The 23,237-nt window shown below is 50.6% G+C and overlaps 1 protein-coding gene across 5 annotated transcripts in view; it reads right to left on the bottom strand.

Annotated features, from left to right (window-relative positions):
* NTRK3 (neurotrophic receptor tyrosine kinase 3) overlaps positions 1–23,237 on the bottom strand; it is a 380,533-nt gene that overhangs the window by 294,653 nt on the left and 62,643 nt on the right. For all 5 annotated transcript variants that reach the window (XM_030317425.1, XM_030317426.1, XM_030317428.2 and 2 more), the window contains exons 2-3: positions 11,026–11,100; positions 9,984–10,055 (exon numbers count right to left, since the gene is read on the bottom strand). In XM_030317425.1, the coding sequence (XP_030173285.1) occupies positions 9,984–10,055; positions 11,026–11,100 (147 nt within the window). The remainder of the gene's footprint in view (positions 1–9,983; positions 10,056–11,025; positions 11,101–23,237) is intronic.

Below are 23,237 nucleotides of genomic sequence, written 5' to 3'. Positions count from 1 at the left end.
ATGCCACCGAGAAGAATTTCCCAAAATGCTGAGGCCAGGCCTGGGCCATCTGCAACACCGCTTCATTTTACAGACGTAGAAATGGACTGGATAGGTTAAGCGGCTCACCTGAGGTCACAGAACAATGCAGAAAAAGAGGAAAGTTCAAGGTGCGATCACCCAGCTGACAGCCAAATGGTACCTCTCAAAATGACAGCCATCCAGGTATCAAACGGCTCCCCACACCCGCATGAGCCCAAACTTCAGCATCTTCTTCCCTCCTGCCCACGAAGCAGACATACCATGGCACACGGTGCTGCCTCTTAATGATCTGGGAAAATCCTCCTCCAGTGACAAACGGCTCCGTTTCTACACCCTGTTCCCTTGGAATTCTTTCAGAGCTGACCTGCTGGCCAGACCCCATAGCCTGGAACCATGAACATGTGTCTCAATAGCTCCGGGAGGAATTTCAAGTGGGAAAAGGGCCGCTCTCACACCACGGAGAGCGGCAGCCCCTGTGTCATAAGTGCCCACGCCCATCCATCCAAGCCCACACCTCCTCCAAAGCCCAAACCCACTGTCACCTGCTCCACGAGCCTCCTAGCCACTCCGGCCCACCTCTGATCGACAGTCATACTTAAGAGTCTAAGCCAGCGGCCCCTCCGCTGCCTTGGATTGGAAGACTGGAAAAGGTCAACTTTGTGCAGAGTGTCAAAGGCGTGAGTGGTATCATGAGTAACACACAACCTCTATAAAGAACCACCACTGGGGCGCCTGGGTGGCTCAGTTAAGCATCCAACTTCAGCTCAGGTCATGATCTCACGGCTCGTGGGTTCGAGCCCCGCGTTGGGCTCTGTGCTGACAGCTCGGAGCCTGGAGCCTGATTTCAGGTTCTGTTGTCTCCCTCTCTCTGTGCCCCTCCCGTTCGTGCTCTCTCTCTCAAAAATAAACGTTAAAAAAAAATTTTTTTAAGCCACCATTGGCTCACAATTTACTTCTTCGCACATATAAATTCAAGAAGGTTCAAAGCCATCGCTGCAATAGCATCCGCCTCCCTTGTGCTCCGAGACCCCTTCCTGAGGGAGACAGAAAGGAAGAGAATGACGGCTAAGCACTGAGAGGGTCCCAGTACGTGCCTGCCCATGCACGGGTTACGGCCATCGTTATCCCTGGTTTATCTGTTTCTTTTCTTACTACAGCCAATGTTTAGTTCTTTCTCATACTGCATGTCCACAGAAGGTCAGCTGTGGCTTTGTCCCCATCAGCTTCCCAGCGAGACTCAGGATAATGGAGAAGCCTCTGTCTGAATGTAACATCCTGTGTCCCGTGACAAAGGGCAAAGAGACAGGAAAGCCTTACACGGGCTCTAAAAGCTTCTGCTGGAGAGAGGCATGGGACATACACACACACACACACACACACACACACACACACACATGCACGTGCATTGTTTTTATTGATATATAATTCACATACCATATAGTTCACCCACTTAACCGTACAATTCGATATTTTCTGGTACATTCACATGGTTGTGCAACCACTTTGAGGACATTTTTCATCACCCCCAAAAAAGAAATCCCACACCATACCCAGTCTATTCCTAACCTATCTTAACTACAGTGAAGACCGTAAGTTATGAAAGTGTTCCTTTATGCCCAGGAGAATATGGCATAATATAAACCTCATTTGTCACATCTAGAATAGTAGTTTTAGGCACCCTGGGGCACCTGAGTGGCTCAGTCGGTTAAGCGGCCGACTTTGGCTCAGGTCATGATCTCACGGTTCGTGAGTTCGAGCCCACGTTGGGCTCTGTGCTGACAGCTCAGAGCCTGGAGCCTGCTTCAGATTCTGTGTCTCCCTCTCTCTCTCTCTACCCCTCCCCCACTTGCACTCTGTCTGTCTCTCTCTCAAAAATAAATATTAAAAAAAGAATTTGAAATGGCTGTGACCTGCTAGGTATAAACCACACATCCCAGCCACCACATGCCTGTCTCTAGGACATCCTCGGATAGGTTCTTAACTCAGGTCCACAGGAAGGCTATAAATCCCCCAAAATGCGTACAAAATGGTGTGCTGGGGCAGAGGGGGAGAACTTTTTCTGAGGAGAAATTGTACAGCTTTAACCATATTCTCAAAAAACAAAAAACAAAAAAAGGATCAGAGTCACTCTGCTGGCTATGCCAAGGCCTCATATTCCCCCAAATAGCTGGTAAGCTCTGTAAGGACGGGAACCATGTCTTGTGCATGATAAATCCCCTAGAGCATGCAGCACTTAGAAGGGGAGGAACACAGGAGAGCCTTAATACATAGTTCTCTACGTATTTATTTGGCTGCGTACTGAGAATGTGACGGTCACAGTGTAACCTCAAGAATCACAGCAACAACAGCTGACATATACCGCTTCTTATTATGGGTCACATATTCATCTCAATACTCCGTATGCATTAATCCATGTAATCTTGCTAACAATCCTCTTACCCCCCGTATTTCAAACGAGGAGATTCAGGCACAGACTGATTCAGATTATGTTAAGTGACTTGCCCAAGATGTACAGATATATGGAACAGAGCTGGAAGTTAAACTCGGGCAGTGCGGTGCGAGAGCACCTCTTAGCTACTCATCCAAAGAACCAAACTGGCTGATGGGATTTCGTGAGAGGCGTCAGCTCGAGCACCAGGTTCGAGGGGGCTTCTGAGCAGACAGAGCTGCAGGAGCAGAAATCTCAAAGAGAGAAGTTGCCTTCACTGTACGTTTTCATGTGACATTTCAGCAGAGTGGTGTTGTGATGGGATTATGTCCTATTTGCACATTTTATAGCAGTGTTATGGTAGAGGTGTTTTGTGCACATTATTTGCCCTGTATAGCCTTTCTTTTTAACACAGCTTCAATGTTCTCCACCATACACGGAGTGTGAGGAGTTCTGGCTAGAGAGGACCCGAGAATGGTCACCAGGACGATACGGTGGGAAGAATGTCACGCTGCTAATACCAAGACCTGTGTTCTAGTCCTGGCTCAGTTCCTACCCATAGGTCTTGGTCAGAATTCTTCTCTACTACAGAAGAAATCCACCCTCTCGTTCACAGAATGATCAAGTCAGACTAGCCAACAAATGGCTACGTCCAACAAAGAGCTACGGGCCACTTTCTATGGGACAGGTGTCATTCTAGGTACTGGAGCTACAGCAGAGAACAACACAAAGTCCCTGCTCCGTGGAAACTGACATTCTCGCAGGGGACATGGGGTATAAACAATTTAACAGATAAATGAAAGAGATATTTCCACACAGTCGAAAGTAACAAGGGCCAGGGAAACTGTTAAGCCACAGGTTGTAATTGGGTGACAGGTGCATGAAGAGAAGAAAGGCCACGGAAACTGGGTGGTCAGAGAGGCTGGGCGAAGCAAGGGGCATCAGAGAGAATGATGACAAGGAGCCAACCATGCACAGATCTGGGGCCAGTGGATCAGCAAGGACAAAAACTCCAAGGGGAGGAACGAACATGGCACATTCAGGGAACTGAAAGAGAGTTAGTTCATAAGGCTGCAGCAGAGGGACGCCTAGGTGGCTCAGTTGGTGAAGTGTCGGCTCAGGTCATGATCTAGAGATTCCTGAGCTGAAGTCTTGCATCAGGCTCTCTGCTGGCAGCGCAGAGCCCACTTCAGATCCTCTGGTCCCCTCTGTCTGCCCCTCCCCACGCCCGCGCATGCTCTCTCTCTCTCTCTCTCAAAAATAAATATTTGAAAAAACTGAATTAAAATAAAATAAAATGGGCTGCAGCAGAGAGCAAGGGAGGAAAGTGCCAGGGAAGGAGACAAAGAGAGGAAACCAAGACAGCCCGAATCCTGTGGCCATGGTAAGGGGTTTAGCTTTTATTCTAAGTAACATGGGAAGTAATTGGAGGGCTTTAAGCCGTGGAATGACACAACTGGATTTTTGTGTCTAAAATATCACTCTGGCAACGGTACTAGAAAGGAAATGTAAGGAACAAAAAGTAAGAAAACCAGTTAGGAAGCTGTTGCCAGAGAGCCTGGACCAAGATGGTATATGGTGGGTAACCGGTGGAAGGATAGAAGAAAGCAGGCGAAGGGAAGAGAAGCAGCAAAATGACTCAGGAGATTCTCGTGTGAGTGATCTAGCGGGTGGTACTGCTTACAAAAACAGGAACCACCAAGGGAAACAGGTTTGGAGGGAGGAGGTGGCCCGAAACCAACAATTCTGTTTTCGCCAAGTTAAGTGTGACCCAAATCTTAGCCACTCAAGTGGAGATGTCAAGCAGGAGATTTAACAAAAGTGGTTTAACATATGAAAGAAATCTAAAGGGCCAAGATGAAGGGCGCCCGGTGGCTCAGCCAGTTGAGCATCTGACTCCAGATTTCAGCTCAGGTCATGACCTCTTGGTTCATGAATTCGTCGAGCCTGATGCTGCGCAGACAGCTCGGGATGCACTCCCCCCACCTCTCTCGCTTTTTTTTTCCCCTCTCTCTCAAAATAAATAAACTTAAAAAAAATAAAGAGCAGGGATGAGAGCAGAGACAGGAATATAAATTTGGGGGGTTAGCTCTAGAGCCTTTTCTGCTTTAATTACCTGTGATTATGGAGAATCAGAAACCAATGATCTGGGAAGAAGTCATTAATAACAGCAAAAACATATACTAAGGCTTTCATAAAGCACCATCTTAAGCACCTTCTAAGCATCATCTTATTGAAGGCTCAGGACAATCCCATGAAGTAGGAATTCTTACAACCCCTTCAAAACTCACGGAAATTCAGCAGCTTGCCTAAGTAAGGCATAGAAGCTTGCTACGTAAGACGTGATCTCTAAAACCCAAGCTGTTAGCTACACAGTGCTCAATGGCTAAGTCCTCCACGTGGAACAGAGGAGGTAGGGCACATGTGGGAGAAGCAGTAAGGGAACAAGAGTACCACTCGCCAATCCCTTTGGGACCTGGAGGAAAGTCCGTGCAGAGGGAAGAGGCAGGCAGGAAGGCAAAAGTCTACTGATAAAGTATCTACACATTGTCTCGTATCCCAGAATGGGGGGTTACTTCAAGGAGAAAAAGCATTGAGTGATTTACAATACATAATGCATCAATCTCGCCACGTTTCCATCCCAATAACCTCGAGAGAAATGTACTGCCTTCTCAGTCAAGTTCTGAAATGGCAGGGACTCGGCTGATTCCTCTTTCCTACCCGCCCAGGGCCATTGACTTTCTCTCCTTGGGAACACAATACAGTTGACACAATCATGCTCCCATCAGGACATTCTCCCCCTCGTCGCCCCATCACACTCCCACACAGGTCAGCTCAGGGCTGGCTCACTCAGCTGAAGATCAAGCGTGCGTCTGCTTACAACAGAGAGGAACAACTTAATGTGGTATCCAGAGCTTTGTGAGCAAAAGCAAGAAACGGAACACCAGAGAAACCTGACCACAACAACTCGAAGGGATTAAATAAATTCTTTTGGCTTGCTGGAATCTCACATTGCATATTCTTGGAAATGAAGGAGCCGCATGCTAATCCTAAGAAGTCTTTTATAATAAAGATATTCAGGTTGTAACATAACTGTCGTTACAGGATTTGACCTGAATAGGAAAAGAAACCAAACAGAACTTTCTCAACAGAGGTCTTGGAGGATGGATGGTGATAAACCCCCAGGAGAAACAGCAGCTCTCTCTTATAAAACTTTAAAGACTCCCGCCCCTCTCATAAGGAGTTCTTGCTGGAGAACCACAGGGAGAGACACAAACATGCCTGGTCTGTAGAACAATACACCGACTTCAGAGGCTTGGGGATCAGAGTCCAGGTCCTGGCTGTTCCGCTAACTACTGTGTGATCTTGGGAGAAGTCAGTTACGATTTCTGTGCCTCAGTGTTCCCATCTATCAAATGGGGATAGAGGAACCCTAACTTAGGGTTACCAAGAGGAACACGGTCGTATTTGCAAAAAGCACCAGGCATAGTCCTTGGCACAGGGTCAGTTCTCAGTCAATACTAGCCTTTCCTTCTTCTCTCCTGACACTAGCCTTTTTATGAAATTTTCTAACCACCTTAAGAAGAAAAAAAAATTTTTAATTTCTTCAGTGAAAAATATTGCCCCTTCTGGCCCATGAGGTATAACGGAAAGATTCCTGGAAAGAAAATCAGAGGACTTCACAGTAGTTCGGCTTCTACTCACAAGTGAGACCCTCTCTAGCCCTGCCTCCTGGGCTGCCTACCACCCTCCCCCAGCCAGCATGGGAATGAGAGTTCAAGGAGATAATGTGGGAAAGCACTTTGAGAAACTCTAAAGTGCTCCACAGATGGAAGAAAATATCACCATTTTAGTGCAGTTCAGAGACAGGCGTCTACATTATTCGGCTTATGGGGACCCCAGACTGCAAAGATCCGGCTGATGTGAGCCACGCCAGAGAAAACAAACCCCCAAAAAGGAAGAGATGAGCCAGCTGCAGAAACGGGGCTGGGAAACTCAGCAAATAATCCAAGTTCACTAGTGCGGGTGGATGTGGATGTGGATGTGGTCTCCAATCGGATGGAAACCAAGGGTAAGCTCATCAGCCGAATCGTTTGGGTCCTTTCTGAAACTAACATCATCAGAGAGGGGTGTTCAGGGAGTCTAGAGCAGGGGGACTAAATGGAAAGAACAGAGAATCTTTCCGGGGTCATTCATCAGTATTCAAGGAAGAAAGACACGAGAGATTGCAGAGGGGAGTATCCCAGGCTCCAGACAGATGGACTGCACTGCAGGATATATGACTTTTCCAGAACAAAGTCGTGGTCAGAATCATCAAGGCCACTTGGTCCCCCCTCTTTGGTTCTATTATCACCACCATGAGTAACAGTAATTATTATCACTATTAACGACTGCGGTTTCTGAACCCTGACCATTTATTGGTCACTGCGCTAAGTGCTGTGTGTGCCTCCTTAACCTCATCTTCCCCCACATCCCATCCGCAAAGTGTGCCCATTTTACAGATGAGCAAATAGCTATTCCAATTATCCACTTGGAAGATCTTTATCCTTAAGAATCCTTAATCCAGGAGCTAAGAAAAGGATCTAAGGGTCAAGGACATGCCAGTGTCTCAGAAAGGCTCTCCCTGGGTGTAGATGAATCACAATTTCCTTTTCTCAGGCTCAATAAAGGACAGAGAAAAACCTGAAGCAGCCAAGAAAAGGTGGTCAGTCACTCATAAACCTTGAAGTAGGATACAAGAGTCCTCCTCTCCAGCCTTCTTCGTGACACACAACTTGGCCTCAACATCATTGGTTCATTTTTCTGCCCTGAGGAAGAAGCAGGCCCTGAGTGATGCAACAGCAGCTTAGAAGTGGGGGGGGGGGGGGGGGGGCAGAGCCAATCAGGACAATTTAGATAACTTGACATCAGTACAGAGGGTGATGATTTCACTTCCTGCTTCTTATTCCGTACAGAGGAGACAAGAAAAGACTTCTCAGCCATCACCTAAAAAAAAAAAAAGAAAAAAGCCGCCAAGCCAGGGCTCGGCAATTAGTGTTGGAGTAAGTGATCATCTTGTGATTGCTCAGCTGGGGCCCAAGACTTGTAACTGCATTTAGAGTACAGAAATAGAAGATGCTGCAAGAGAGCAGAGAAACCTGGCCCGTTTGCCAGGAGAAAAATGTCCTGAAGCTGCTGGGAAATTCACTCACTTGGGATCAGGGGGTGTGTCCTCATTAAGTGGGAAAAGTTAACCAATAAGCCCATCGATGAAGTCCACCTCCTTCACTCCTCTGTGGAGTGTCCACTGTAGCTTCCTCTCGACAGGTGCTAAATCTCTCATACCAAGCTAAGCATCCCAACTGGCCTCTGATGTACAGCCAGGCCCAAATTGGGGGTAGATTGATTGTAGCCCATCCTTCTTGCCAACAGCAAGCACTTTGGCAAAAGCTGCCCGATGCTACCAGGAGAAAACAGGGCCCGAGGTCATGGGCAGGCTCCCAGTTATCAACAGAACCACTCCAACCAGACCCGTTCTGCCCACCAAACCTTGGGACTCTTACAAGCCCCACAAGCCTGTCACGGCCACCACCCAACAGACCCCAGATCATCCCCAAGGAGACCATGGGTCACACCTTTCTTGCAGGATCTTAAGGGTAAGTCAAAGGAATGTTCCAGTACATTGCACTTCAGAGATGCACCCCTGCTCCCATTTCTGGGGCCCAAAGAAAACTGAGGGATCCCAAAGCCCCCTCGATTTTCCTGAGAGCTGCAGGTAACCCAATGCCTTAGAAGTCTCCAGGGCATAAGCACCCGGCCTCTGTCCTCTCCCATGTTGACAGCTTCCCTCCCCCAAGTGTGACTACCACAAACTGGTACTCCATGTGCCACATTCTGCACATGGAGATGTTCTGTTTGGCCCGTGGGGTAGAGGGGTTTTGTCTTCAATTGCCAGCATTTAAAACTTGAGTGGTTTCGCTGGACCTCCAGCTCTTTTTGAAAAAACAGTAAGTCTGGCAACGCGAGGCCCCCACCCCCACGCAACAGCAGCATCAGCTGGCTGCCCCTTCAGAGGGGACATGTGGTCCCCAGCCTCCATCGTCCCCACGTGACCTGCCATGGGCGGTTAACTTTGTGAACTTTGAACGAGTTAGCATGAAAAGAAAGACTTCTCAGAGGTCAAAAGCTTCTTCCCCTGGGATATTTTACATTGAAATTCAAATCCCCAATAAAATAAACACCTGGAGCATCTGGTCCAAGGCCCTCCTCTGGTTCCAGCTACGCCTCCAGCTGCAAAGAACACACATGAGGAGAATCTCACCACAGACCGCTAGACTAGGATAAGGGGCAACAGCTAAATGGGACATTTGGAAAGGAGGTCTCGTCCCCCACAGCTAATACGTCAGGGCCTGAGCAAGGGCCTTGCAGCATGCCAGTTCCAGATGGAGAAAAGAAAGGTGAGCACCAAGCAAGGGTGGCCATAACTGGTGTGTGTGTGTGTGTGTGTGTGTGTGTGTGTGTGTGTGTGTGTGTGTATTCACTGATTACTTACTATGTGCTTGAGAAAGCACACAGAGGAACAGAGGGTGAGGCCAGGACCCCCAAAGGGAACCACCCCTACCACCACAATCCTCCATGGTCTCTCCTTTTTCCCTTCCTCCCTTCCCGCCACTTTCTGAGAGCTTCCTCTGGATGTTCTGCCTCTTCAGAGGACACTCCTATCCAGCGGACTGCCCTCCTCTCATCAAATGCAAAATGCCTCAGCCAGTACAACTCTCCTGTGGCCAAAGGAAAGATTCACCTGCACGTCACTGCTCCATTTTCTCCCCAAATACAACAGACTCCCGCCTCTCCACCTGGTTCCTGCCGAATCTCTACTCTCTCAGGAACGTGCCCAGTGGATGTCCAAGGTGGCCACAGGTCCAACCAGAGCCAACCCTGAGGAGGCACTTCTGCCATCAGACATGGAAGGCAGGGGAAGGAAGAGGTGTAGGGAGGTACAGACAAGAATCTCACCCAGAGCCATGCGACCCGCAAACTGTCCCAGACAAAGCTGTGTGACCTCTTATACAGGGGTCTCCATTCTCTGAGCCCTTCTCCACGGAACCCAGAGCCTATTCAGACACAACACTTGGTCTGCCCCTGCCTTCCCTCTTTTTCCAGCCCCACCTCAACACACAGCTGCACATGCACACACACACACACACACACACACACACACTCGGACCTACAAATGCTCTCAGAAGCATAGCGTTCACATCACAGATAAGTGGAATATCTTATTTACATTCCCATCAAATTGCAAATGAAAAACAAACAAACTTGGGAGTCAGGAGACTTTCCCCCTCCAAGCCCTGGTTTAGGCTTTTCCTTCTGACAGGAACCTTAGAGATCCTCAAATCCCAAACCCTCACTGTAGGAGGTAAAGTTGGAGGCCCAGGGCACACAGTGACAAGGCCAGGCCCAGACCTCAGGTCTCCAATTCCGCCGCCCAGCACTCTCCTGCCACGCGCCCCCTCCCGCTCCCTGCGGCCCAGGTCCCAGCTCTGCTCACATATAGCGCAAGTGAGGGTTCTTGGCAAAGGCTCTGGGCTGGATGCTCCGAAGTCCTGAGTTCTTGATGGTCCTGGAGAGAGAGAAAAACAGGGTCAGCAGAGCCTACAGAGCACCGGGACGTCTGCTCCCAGCTGAGCTGACAGAAGGTTGCGCCAAGGCTGCGCCTGCAGCCGCCCCTGTGAACTGAATGCATGTCCTCCTCTGCCAGCATCACCAGGGGCCCAGGGGATGGTATCTGGGCTCACACCCCACCGGGACCCGGGAGAGGGATCCGGATGTGTCCGCAGTGGTCGGCAAGCAGGTAACAACAACCGGCCTCCTCCTCAAGAATCTGGTCCAGTGACTGTCCCTACTCCCTCTCCAACCCCAAGTGCCCCAGAGCCACTAACACCTAGAGTCAGAAGGAGGTGGCTGGGAATGTGGCACTTGGGGGGGGGGGACCATTAGTCAACCACAGGGTTGAGGCAAGAACACTAGTCCGGAGACTAGTCCTGCCCTGAAACCCTAGCTACTGGTGAGACCACAGAACATCCTTGCTTTCTAGGCTGAGAGGAAATGGGGGAGGGGGAGGGCGTGGCCTCTGAAGGCCAGGACATCCCCCAAGTAGGTGGTACTGACTCTACTAAAAGAGAAACAATGGAGCAAAGTGAAGAGGACAGCTGGCAGTGCCCAGCACCCCTCCGCACCCCCCACCCCCCTCCCGCCTGTGACCCCACCCAGCCCTGGAGGCAGCCTGACATCCCCCCCCCAACACCCACCCATCACCCCACCCGTGACCCCACCCAGCCCAGGAGGCAGCCTGACATCCCCCTCCCCCATACCCACCCATCACCCCACCCGTGACCCCACCCAGCCCAGGAGGCAGCCTGACATCCCCCCCCCCATACCCACCCATCACCCCACCCGTGACCCCACCCAGCCCTGGGGGCAGCCTGACATTCCCCCCCCACCCCCATCCCCACCCTTGACTTCCCAGCGACCCCACCCAACCCTGGAGGCAGCCCAAAGCCCCTGCTGAGACTGAGACCGGGCACACTCACAGCTTCTGGAGGCCGGTGTAGAGCTCCATGTCCACTGCATTGAGCGTGTGCAGGCCCCGCCAGTTCTCTATGTGTCTGCGGAGGAGGAGGAAAGACAGGGTTCAGGTCAGCCGGGGTCCACAGGAAAGGTGCCGTCTTCAGAGCCAGAGAGACCCGGCTCCGAATCCCAGATCGCCTACACACTAGCCAGGCCTTCTGCCAAGCGGCCAAGGGTCTCTGAGCCTCGGTTTCTCCCTCTGTGAGGGGCTATGCACACCACCTGCCTGAGGAGATCGTCACGGGACCCAGAGTACCTGGCCCAGGGACAACATTTAGTGTCCCCTCTCAGCTCCAGAAAGCTCTCCTTTTTTAAAGACTCGAAACTCGGCTTCCCGGTTGGGCTTCGTGACTTAGTTTCCCTTCTTCTCAGGACATGCTCATTTTCTTAGTGGTCCAGAAAGACAATACAAACGATACGGTTTTTAAAGGGGGGAGGGGGAAGAGTGGCTGGACAGTGGGCATGGCTTTCGAGTGGAAGAGCCCAGGAGGAGCACACACTGGATTCAGGTCCCCCAGGGTCCAGACACTGACCGCCTCGTTTCGGTGACCCCAGCCTAACACATCTGGAGTTCAAGAACACTAATAGTTTGATTGGGCAGAACCAACTCCAGCAAGGGGACACGCTGGGGACCAGGGAGGCGCCACGGCGTCACAGAAGGAAAGTGAGACCAAGGAGCCCAGCTCCGGCTTCACCTCTGGGACCTAAGGACCAGTGGCTGTGAGCAAGAGATATGACCTTTCTGGGCCTCTTTTGTCTTCATGTGCAAAGGGAGAGGGTTTACACTAGATCAGCAGTTTCTCTCCTCACAAAGGTCTCCGCTTAGAACTTTCTCCCAAGGGACCTCATGTTTAAGGAGGCTTGCATGGAGCAGGCACACTACATTTACTAAGTAATAATTAATTCATCTTCTCCGATTTATTCATCGAAGATACAAATCACCATTAACCAGAGCTTTTTATCGAAAGACATAAACCAGCACTAACTCGTCCAGTAGATAAGCTCCCGCCCAAAGCAAAGGAACTGGGAAGTTCTGTAAGCACAGGAGGCTGGCCTGTCCTAAGTTTGATTCCTGTTCTTTTTTTTTTTTTTTTTTTTGATATTGACCAAATGCCAGAGACAAACATCCTCCAACTCAGCCATCCAACTACTGATTATTAAGACCCTTTCCAACTCTAGGGTTGTGCGAGAAATTACCATTCATACACCTCTCTGTCCCAAGGAGCTGCGAGGGGCCTCAGGGGAAGGCCCTCTGGGGTCCACCCACCCTCCTGGGATCTGATACTCCCCCCCCCCCCCCCTTAGGGCCCCTGAGGTCAAAGTACCCTCTCAGCTCATCCCGTGACACCGCTATCCGAGGCGCACTGAGGCCAGAAAAGTGGCAGCCACCTTCCCCAGACACCTCCTCCCCGGCCCCGCCCCACCCGTGGCTCTTCCGTCTGCCATCAAGTAGAGCCAGAGCCAGGAAGGCCGCAGGGCGGCGGTGGCCAGGGCCTCTGGAAGCATTTCAAAGCCGCACGGTGACAAGGTGTGCAGAGAGCCCGTTTTGTACCACATTCTCTCGGGGTTCCTGCTGAGCAGCCAGACACACTGGCATCTGCTGGGGACATGGACCAGGTGGCCAGGTCGGGACCGAATTCCAACTCCAAAGTCCTCTCCCTGGAAGTCTCGCGGCCCCAGGGCAGTTTGCTGGGTCTGGTCCTGCCAGGGCAGGGGCCCTGGCTCCGTTTCAGGTGAAAAGGAATACCAGAAGGAATAAAATGACCTGTGCCAGTGCCCCCCAGGTGTGTTCACTGGACCATCAGTCCAGGTAAACTCCCAAGTAGGTCACACTGTTCCTAAAGACGACCATTCATTCACAGGAGCCCAGCTGCAGGCCAGGACCTGCTCCCAACAAGCAGCTGTCAATCAACTGCTTAAATAAACGAAACCATTTTTCTTAGGCCACATTAGAAATCCGTAAATGTGTCTCTATTATGGTTGAGTTGGCAATCATCAGTGCAATCTAACACTTTGCCCTTCCTGGCCCTCACGGCCACACTTGCCCTTATGGCCACACATTGACCCCTCCTCGACATAGGCACACGCTGAGATATGGCAGTGCAATGGGTGAACTCTTTGGTGCAAAGGGTTCCCTGGTTACGAGGCGATGGCCCCTGCTTCCTCTGTTGGGTCTGAGTTTCCCTATAAGGGGGAAGAGCATTTTCACAGCCACGGCGCCATGGTGTGGTGAGGAGTCTAGGCTCTAGAGCCAGGTCAACAAAACCACAGCTGCAACAAAACCACATCCACTTGCCTCGAGCCAGGCTACCAGGACGTACAGCCTGGCCCCGTCGCTGCCTCTGCCTATGTGACCCTGTCCAGGTTACTCCACCTGTCTGAGCTTCGGTTTCCTCATCTGTCAAACGGGGTAATAAAATACCTCCAGCATAAGAACGAGAAGTGGATGGAAAAGACGAGGTTAGAAGCCCCGTACGACAGCTCGGGACACACAGTAAGTCCTCGGGGAATGCTAGCCTGGATGGTTATTTTTAACCCTGTGCTTCGCCAAAGCTGAGAATTCTTTTCAAGCTAAAAACGGCATCATCATGGTTCTGCTGGAAGTTGTCACTTCTCAGCAATCATTGATAAAAACTCCATGTGGCAGAAAAATGGAGGGGCAGTAAATCTGTCATTTATGACCTCCAGGAAAACTGTTCAAGCAGAAATTATGAACAGGTTCAGGGAATGCATAGCCGGCAGCTCGGAGCAGGTTCCGAGGGATGCGGGGGCGGCAAAGGTGCAGCCTGACATTTGTGCATGACATGGGCCGGGCACCTGCCAAGTTCTCCTATGACTCACCGCTGGGAACCAGCCCCCGGCGGGGGGGGGGGGGGCGGGGGGGGGTCAGTTACGGTAACTATGCTGGCTGCCACGTGTTAAAAGTTTAAGTGGAAAAGGCAGGCTCTAAAAATAAAATAAATAAAAATACAATTAAAATAAGAAATGGATAAATAGAGCAAATTTGGTTTGCTTTTGTTCGTGGTAAATAGTAGTGACCTGGGCCTAGTACGATTGATTATATGTGGCTTCTTTTATTGTGGTTTTCTGGGCTTCCAGGATGTCTTCCCTGAGCGCTTATTTTACCGCTTGAAAAACTATCCATAATGATCATTTTTTAAAGGAAAGTGAGGCACTTGAACCTGTGCAGGGCAGTCACCGGTCACTGTGTTCCAGGGCCCCCCGCTGTGCCAGCCAGTCCCTATGGAGGCATCCCAGGAGCCCACCTCACCGTGGGAAGAACTCCGAGCCCTGCTGGGAACACGAGTCAGTGGGACTACAAGACTCAGTGCTTGTCCGCTCGAGCACAGAGTACAGGGTGGTGGCTGGCCCTGAAGAGACCTGTAGCCTTGTGCTCAATCTGTGTGCTTCCATCACAAGCAGCGAGGGGTGGGGGCAGAAAGGAGGCAAGATGGTGGACTCTAGGCTCCCGTCCTGACTAAATTACCTCCAGGGGAGTCTTTTTATACCATTGCTCTCAGCAGGAAGTGATTCTGCCCCCCCACCCCCAAGGAATATTTGGCAACGTCTACAGACATTTCTGTCGGTCATGACTTGGGGGGGGGGGGGCAGGGAATGATGCCAGCATCTAGTGGGCAGGGGCCAGACATGCTCCTAAATGTTCCACAAACACTCAGGACAACAAAGAATTATTGGCTCTAAATGTCCATATTGGGAAGCCCTGCTTCATTATAAAGGCTTCTGTCTTGAGATCACCATTGAAGAACGCATTCCACAGCTTAAAACAGCAACAACTTTGATAATGGCTGCTTTGCAGCAAATACTAAGGGGCCCCAGGCCAAAACCAGAAAGCTTGCCTCTAGGTCCCTGGGTCCAGGTGAGAGGAGAAAATCAAAAGCCATGGCTCCCAGACCCCCTCAAGTCAAGGGCATTACTTGAGGAAATAAGGGACTCTTTGGCACACTGGACCAGGGGCAGTTACACATCCCAGAAGCAATAACGGTCTCCTCTTGTCCGGCTCAGCCTGGAACCCACCAGCCAAGAGCTTTCTCCATCACTGAGAGTTCCTCTTCTGCATGGCTTAGTCCTGCATGGAAATGGGAATGCTCCAGCCTGAGAATCAGCTCGGGGCCCTGTCCCTCCTCTCGGGCCACCGCCCTCCCTGGACACCCCAGAATCCCAACACTTCGCCATGAGCAAATGTGCAACACTCTTCCAGAGAGAAGGGAGGAAGTGAGGCTTAATGCATGATAATGTTGAGCAACCAAGCCAGAGCCAGGCTTAGGGGTGCAGCTTGGAAAACCTCAGCAAGGTCTAGGTGAGCCTCTGTGGTCAAAGAACACGCTGCTGTCCGGTGGACTGGGGTTGGGCGTGTGCGTGGCCTCTTCAGGAGTAGAAGAAAAACTATCAGAAATGAAGTCACCCCCAGCAATTCACAACAACAGCATGCAATCCTGAAATCAGACAGCTGCTTCACACCCATTCTGGGGATGAACTAGGGCACAAGCGAAATATTAATTAAGATATCCACAGAAAATATAAAAAGCCTTTGTGCTAGAATAAATCTGACTGTGCTTTTTGTACCATAGCTTTTTTTTTTTTTCTTCCTTCTGTTTGGCTTGAGCCAATATGGAAATGAATTGGCAATCTCCAGGCACATAAAAATTAGATGGTACAGACTGTGTGGTCCATATTTTAATTAAAAACATGTCATGTGGATATGTTTAAGAGTTGTTTAGAATTCCAATATTTAAGTACTATACATAGAAAACTCTAGAACACGGAGACATCTACCCCCTTCCATCATGACGGGACTGAAGTTCATGCAAAGGCCAAGACAGGTGTCTCCCTTCACCTGACAGAACTCTCCTCATCACCTGGACGTTGGGCAAGACAAGGGATTAGCTGGTGGCACAAGACAGCATCCTTCCTTCCTCTACACATGGCAGGCCAGTATTACCTCATTTCTGCAATCTTCTCTCTCTCCTCCCTTGCACTAAGACCACTGTTATTTGCACTGGGATTTCTCACTGCTATTAATGATCTGTTCTTCATAACCAAATTTTCCGGACAACTAAATTTAAATGCAAAACCTCTGCATGTTCAACCTCCTTGCTAGATGTTTCTTTTTGCCCGAAAATGCATTACACACCTCCTTGACTTTTTAAGCAGAGGAGACAGAACATGACTTACATTTTCTTGATGATCTGGGATCATCATGACCAAGCTAACTAGTCTGCTGAGCTATAACACAGTGACACCTTCAGAGGTTCCTGAAGCATGCAGAATTTACACCTCTACCCAAATGGCCCTACCCGGACATGATTCCTAAGTCTTAATGGTGATTGCATCCATTTGCAGCAGCTTTCTGGCTCTTTCTTTGCTATCCAGCCGTGGGCCATCACCCCTTAGACACCTTCCCGAGGTGTTGGCCTTTCCTCCCCTGAAACGCACTGCGACCGATCTGCTCCGCCACCCCTTGGAGCACAGAGGTTGAGCGGTGGGCACCCTGGAGGCAGGGTGACCAGGAGCCAACACCCAGCTCTGGCACTTGGAAGATGAATGCCCCTGGGCCACTTACTCAAGGCTCTCCGGTCCTCAGTGTCCTCACAGGAAATCTGGTTGGTGTGAGAATTAGATGAGGCAAATGTCTTAGTTCCCAGTTCAGTGTTGACGCACAGCATCTGAGTGATTAACAGCTGATTCCATCACTACTGTTGGAACCATATAAGTAAAAGTAAATAGAATCTGTGTAAAGATCTAAGAGAATAGGGGCACCTGGGTGGCTCAGTCGGTAAAGCGTCCAACTTCGGCTCAGGTCGTGATCTCACAGTCCGTGGGTTCGAGCCCCAGGTCGGGCTCTGAGCTATCGGCTCAGAGCCTGGAGTCTGCTTTGGATTCTGTGTCTCCCTCTCTTTCTGCCCTCCCCTGCTCATACTCTGTCTCCGTCTCTCTCAAAAACAAGTAAACGTTAAAAAAAAAAAAATCTAATTCTACTGAACACATTGAGAAACAAAGTTTCCTGATCTGGAAAATTAAATGCTTGAGCTGTAAAAAAAAAAAAAAAAAAAAAAAAAATCTAAGAAAATATAAAAAAAATAAACACACATGTGCATATGCGTGTGTACACACACACACATGAATAGGTAGATGTTTGTCCCTATTTTCTTTGTTCCTAATCTCCTTTCTGGATAATTAAGGTGAACAGGTAAGTGAAGTATTCTTAGAGGTGTAGTCGATTGACATTTTCCTGGGGACACCTAAGTGGACACACTAATATCATGTTCCGTATATCCGCTCTGGGAGGTGTATCCTGGCAGGCGGCAGCTGAAACAGGCATTTCTCAGATGTTCCTGTATCCGAGTATTCCACTCCTCCAACACAGACCCTAAAAGCTTCAGCGAACAAGGCTGTGCACACCTGTCCCTTCTCGCCGGATGGTCCGGGTCAGACCTGAGGCCCCCACCCCCTTCTCTGAACCCTGACTCCAGGATGCAGGCCTGAAATGAAGTACGGAGCGGAGTACCTAGGGGAAGCCAGCCTGGGATTCCATTCCTTAACAAATCAGCACCAGAACACACGCACGCATGGGCACGAGTACGTACGTCCGCACGCACGCACAATCACAACGAATGTGCCGCGCATTTGACTCCAAAGCCTTGTAGGGCAATAAGGAAATTGATTTGTTATCCAGGCATATTATGTCTAGTGATCCAGACAGAAGCATTAGCTTTCAATTATCTGATATGCTTAGCATCATAAACAAACCGTCTGGAGCAAGAGCTCCATGGCACTGAGGAACCAAGAGGGCTGGGGAGAGCCGCACTGGATCACACCAGCCAAGTCACCAGGCTCTATCTCCCTTGACAGCTGTCGGGGCGGGGGGCGGGGGGCGGGTACAAGATGCCTGGGGAGCTGGGCCTGAGAGCCTAGAGAGCTTTCTTGGGCTGGCAACCCCAGCATGCCAGCCCATTAGCGCACCAGCTCTCCGAGCAGCTGCACGCCAAGGACCACGGCGAACCAGCCCAGCATCTGGGACCCCCGGGACTGCAGAAAGGAACATTCAGACCGTGCCGGGAACAGATGGGAAACGACAGCATCTGTGTTGGCTTCCTGATCAACTCCAAAGCTCCTGCCAGGAACAGGGAACGTTTGTGCACACACCTGTGCTCTTCAGGTGCGGAGACGCTGCGTCTGCTAACGGGGAAAAGGACAAGGGCACACACCCTCTGCTACCCTGGCTAAGAAAAGGCCTCTCATCTGGCACTTGGCTGGTTCACTGGGGAATCTAAGCTGTCCTGGTTGCCCCCCACCCCCTGCCTCGCCTGTGACCAGACTGGCCGGCCTCTCCCCAGTCTAACTGCTGCCGGCTGGGCAGGCAGGTGGGTGCAGGCTGGAGACCCCAGGATGCCCACGCATCGGCACACGTGGAGCCGCACCTCTAAGCTGCGAACAGACACTGCCTCCTAACTGGCCTCCCTGATGTCACTCTTCTCCCTGACCAGTCTCTACCCCTGCACAGTCACACTCTCCCCCGCTCCAAACCCTCCAACTGCTTTCTTTGGCTCTTACAACAAGATCGGAACACTGTGCCATGGCCCCGAGGCCCTGCATGAGCTGGCCACTGGCCGCTGGCCACTTCTATGGCCCCTTCTCCTAACACCTTCTCCTTGTTTTCTGGGCCCCTGCCACCCTCTCCTGCCTGTATTTAAACACACCAGACTTATTCCCAGCCAGAACTTCCATGAAACACTCGTTGCGGTTCCTTCTAATCCCTCAGGGCTCCCTGCAAAGGTCACCTTCTCAGAGACGCCTGCTCTGACCCCTATGTGAGCTCACCCCCTCCTTTTCCCCGCCAGCTGCTCTCTGACACAAGCCCCTGTTCATGTCCTTCACAGCCCTTAATAACCATCTGTAATTGTCTTATTTGATTATTTGATTATGTGGCTGTCGTCAGTTGTCTATAGGCTAGAACTACGGCGCATGAGAACAGGGATCGTATGTCTTACTCACCACTCACTCACCTCCAGAATTTCAAATAAGGGCAGGTACCCCCGGGAAAGTACATGCTTGGGAAGCCATCCAGGCTGTTGCCCAGCAGCCACCTCGTGCCTGGGGCCTGCCATAATCAGCACCCACACAGTCCTCACTCTGGACCCCTTGAGCATCCTGGAGCCCACAGGTCGGACCCCACAGGCACCTTGAACTTGATCTCTGAACAGGGATGTGGCCCACGGCACACCATTCAACATCCCAGTCGGCATCCTAGAGAATCACTACAGGGCCCAGAAATGGTCTCTGCAGGCCCCTGGACCAGATCTCAGGTCTGTTGCTCACGATCAGTGTCAGGAGAGGGACTTGAAGTGGGCAGGGCCCCCTCTCGCCAGACACAGGAGGAGATGAGGTGTGCTTTTGGCACCTTGGCACATCTTTTCCATCTTTCCCCTTCCTACATGACTTTGACTTTCACCAGATCAGTTGTCCGAGGGTACCGACCAGAAGTATATGTCTCCAGTGACAACTGAGGGAAGGAATGAATGAATGAATGAATGAATGAGTGAATGAATGAATGCATGCATGCATTAGGGAGCCCAAAAATGATCAACAATGTACTCAATGCTCCATCAGCTCCCCACGTAGACCTTCCCCTGCCCTCAACCCCTCTCACCTTCTCAAGGACTCATTCTCCTTGTCTCTCCCTCTCTTCTCTGTACCCTCACTTTCTCTCTACTAGATTTTTCCATCAGCATACAAACATGTTCTAGGAGAGCCCATTTCAAAGGAAAATCTCCTTCACTCCATGTCCTCCTCCAGTTACGAACCCATGTCATTACATCTCTTTACAGCCAGTATTTTCAGAGGATCTGTCTACGCCCACAGGAGTGGGAGGAACCACTTCCCTCCTCACCTCCCCTGGATTCTCCATCCCAATTAGTCTTCTGCCCCCGCCACTCTACTGAAACTGCACTGCCAAGGTCACCAGTGATTTCCATGCTGGCAAATTCAGCAGACTCTTCTCTGCTGTCTGGTTACCCAATCTCTCAGGGGCATGTTACCCTGTTAATAACCACTCTTTCTTTCTCGAAACATTCTGTTCTCTACGGATTCCTTGACTCTCCTCTCTCCTGAGTTTCTTTCTCCTCCCCTGGCTACTTCTTCCTAGTGTCCTCTGCAGGGCCCATATTCCTTCTCTGATCCCTAAATGTTGGCGTCTCCCAGGTCTTGCCCCAGGGGCCCCCTCCGCCCCACCATGCCATGGTGATATCGCCCACGTGCTGGCTCTGAACACCATCTATGCACTGAGAGCGCCCAAATGCATGTCTCTGGTCACACTTCCCCAGGCTCTTTCCTGATACATCAGTAGGTCCAACATCGGCCCTTGCTTTCCTCCCGCTTGGGCCTCTCCGTCCCAATAAACAGCAGTGGCATCACTCAGGTGTCTAAGCCAAACTTCATCAGTGAGTGATCCTGCCCCTCCTGCATTATCTGCACCTGAGCAAGTCCACCTCCACAAGAGACATCAGCTCCATCCGTCTCCCACCACCTCACCTGAGCCCAGGCCATCATCGCCTCTCCCAAAGGCCACTGTCTCCAAGACAGGGCCACTGTTTCTATTCTGGCCTAAAAATCTGTCCTTCACTCAGAAGCTTGAATGAGCTTCTTGGAACATAAATCTGATCATGTCGCCCTCCCCCACTGTACCCACCCTCCAAAAACGGACCTCCAGTGGCTCCTCCCACACTTGGGATGAAATCCAGACTCCACCACAGCCAGCAAGGCCCCACGTGTCTGGCTCAGGCATCTCCTTCCTCGGCTCAACCCAACCCTGTTCACTTGGCTTTAGTCTCACTGGTCTCCTTTCTGTTCTCCAAAACACCAGGCTCTCCCCTCCTCTCAGGGCCCTTGCGCTTGGCTTCACCCTTAAAAGTAATTGAAATCTCCTTAAATGTCATCTCCTCAGAGAGGCATTCCCTAACCAACCTAGCTGAAGTCGTTCTCTATAACCTTCCTCTAGATCAGTTGTTCTCAAGCCAGGGGCAGATCCTCTTCCCCAGAGGACATCTGGCAATGACTGGGGACATTTTTGATGGTCACGACTGGGAAGGTCCCGCAGGTAGAGGCCAAAGATGTGACTAAATATCCTACGACACAGGACAGCCCCCTCAGAACAAAGAAATGATTCTAGTCCAAAATGATAACAGTGCCAAGGTTGAGAAATGCTATTTCCTTTAGATCACCTGGCAAAATCTGTAATTACCCCACGTATGTGTTGACTTGTTTACTGTGTCTCTTTACTAACAAAATGCAGGTTCCATGAGGGGAGGCAACCTGTCTATCTTGGTCACTGTTGTATCCACTAGATCCCTGTACACGGCAGAAAATTCGAATGAACAAATTAATAAACGATTGTCCTTCCTTGCAACCTGAGGACCTTGCGGCCAAGTCATGAAAACCCTACGGTTGCCGACGTCTGGACAGGACTCGTATTTTCCCCAACCATTTGAAGAGGCTGAGGTATAAAGAACAAGCTGTACCCATGGGGCTGGGGGGTAGAAAGTGGGGAGGTCAGAACCCCGTGGACTCTAGTAGACGTTCTCCTCTTGTCTACAGATGAAAAGTCAAACCACAATGATCATAAAACCTCCAGCCCTCACTAGACATCTCAGCTTTGAAGCAGAAGAGAAGGAAGAGGTCTTTGATGAATCGTAGAAACAGCCCAAGGCGGGGAGAGACGCATTGACTTTGACCCTTTCTCCCCAACGGGCCTTGGAGAAGAAAAGTCTGAGCAAGAAGTAGAGTTTGGTCCAGACCAGAGCAGCTGGCTTGAAAGTAATCCAATAGTGCAAGCTTTATGCCTAAAATCAGCCGGCCCCAGGGGTCCTGAAAGTGCTGCCCTTCGGGTGGCCAATTTCCTTAGGAAAATATGAAATGGCCAGGCCACCCTTTACTGAATTATAAAGCACTTATCACTTCTTTAATAACTACCCACATGGAGGACTTAATTCACTCAATATGGAAGTTATAAAGGCGAATTGGTAAGTGAACACTGAGCTCAAGTGCACTGCATAAAGACTTATGAGGGCAATATTTTCCCCTATTAAAAGGGCAGATTTCCTTACTGCAACTCTGCCTCCGAGTTAATGCGGAAACGTCGCTCCAAGGCCCGGGGCATTTTGATTGTTAGACGGTAATTCCGGGTCCCTGGGAGAGACGGGAGTCCTCGACTTTGAAGGAATTATGATCTCCGCAACCTGAGGGTGTCAGAGTGATTAGTCAAGGTAAGCATCAGGAAGACAAGATCGCACTGGCGGTGCCTAGCACAGCGCGCCGGGACGTGAGCAAGCCACGGAGAAGAAGGGAGGAGGTGCAGGGTGGAGGAGGAAGAGTGGGCCGGGCCAGGCCTGGAAGAGGCACGTGCAGCGGGAGGCTGCGGGAAGGGGGAGGCACCTTGAAAGACACGGGCACCGGAAGAAACGCCGGCTTACAACGGAGACCTAAAAAGAACGCATTAACCGCATCAGCCCTTGTGATCTGGATGCAGACCAGCCCTGGAGTTCCTTAAGGGTTCCAGAGGCTTCCACTTAGGGGGCTGCAGAGATGGTCCTCCTCACTCAGGGAAGGAAATTCCGCTTTTCCTCTTGTTAATTTTCCTCTTGCCTTGCTTCAGCATCGCAAGCAGTTTCCTTCCCTCCGGCCACAAGCCGGAGTCTGTTCCTCTCCCCATATCCTCCCTCTCTTGGAAGGCATCTCTCTATTCGAATGACTTCAATTACTGCCTAATTAGAGATTATTTCCAGTTCGGCTCTACCCCTGACACCCAACCTCGCCCCTGTCCTGTAGTTCCTGTTCCCACAATACCTATTCCCCTGGACTCCCAAGAGCAGCATAGACAGAACAGCTCATTCTCAACCCCCTGGATTCTCCCCAACGACCTCTGCTGAGTCCTCCTGACTTGAAACATTACAGCGGAGCTGGTGAGCACATTTCAAACGATGTGCAGCACCGGTGGGCTGGCAACAGCTCACACAGATGGCCGCATTTAGAAGGAATCTGGGGGTAAGCAGGAAAGAGCTGTGATCGATTAGTGATGTCTGCCACGGGCCTAATACACAGAGAAGGGCCATGCAAGTAGCATCTATTAACCACGTCTGTCCAAGATGCGTTCTGACATCTC

Source organism: Lynx canadensis, chromosome B3, assembly GCF_007474595.2.
Source record: "Lynx canadensis isolate LIC74 chromosome B3, mLynCan4.pri.v2, whole genome shotgun sequence".
Classification (NCBI taxonomy): Eukaryota; Metazoa; Chordata; class Mammalia; order Carnivora; family Felidae; genus Lynx; species Lynx canadensis.
Note: the sequence above shows the minus strand (reverse complement) of the source record. Positions and strands in the feature narration are given on the sequence as shown.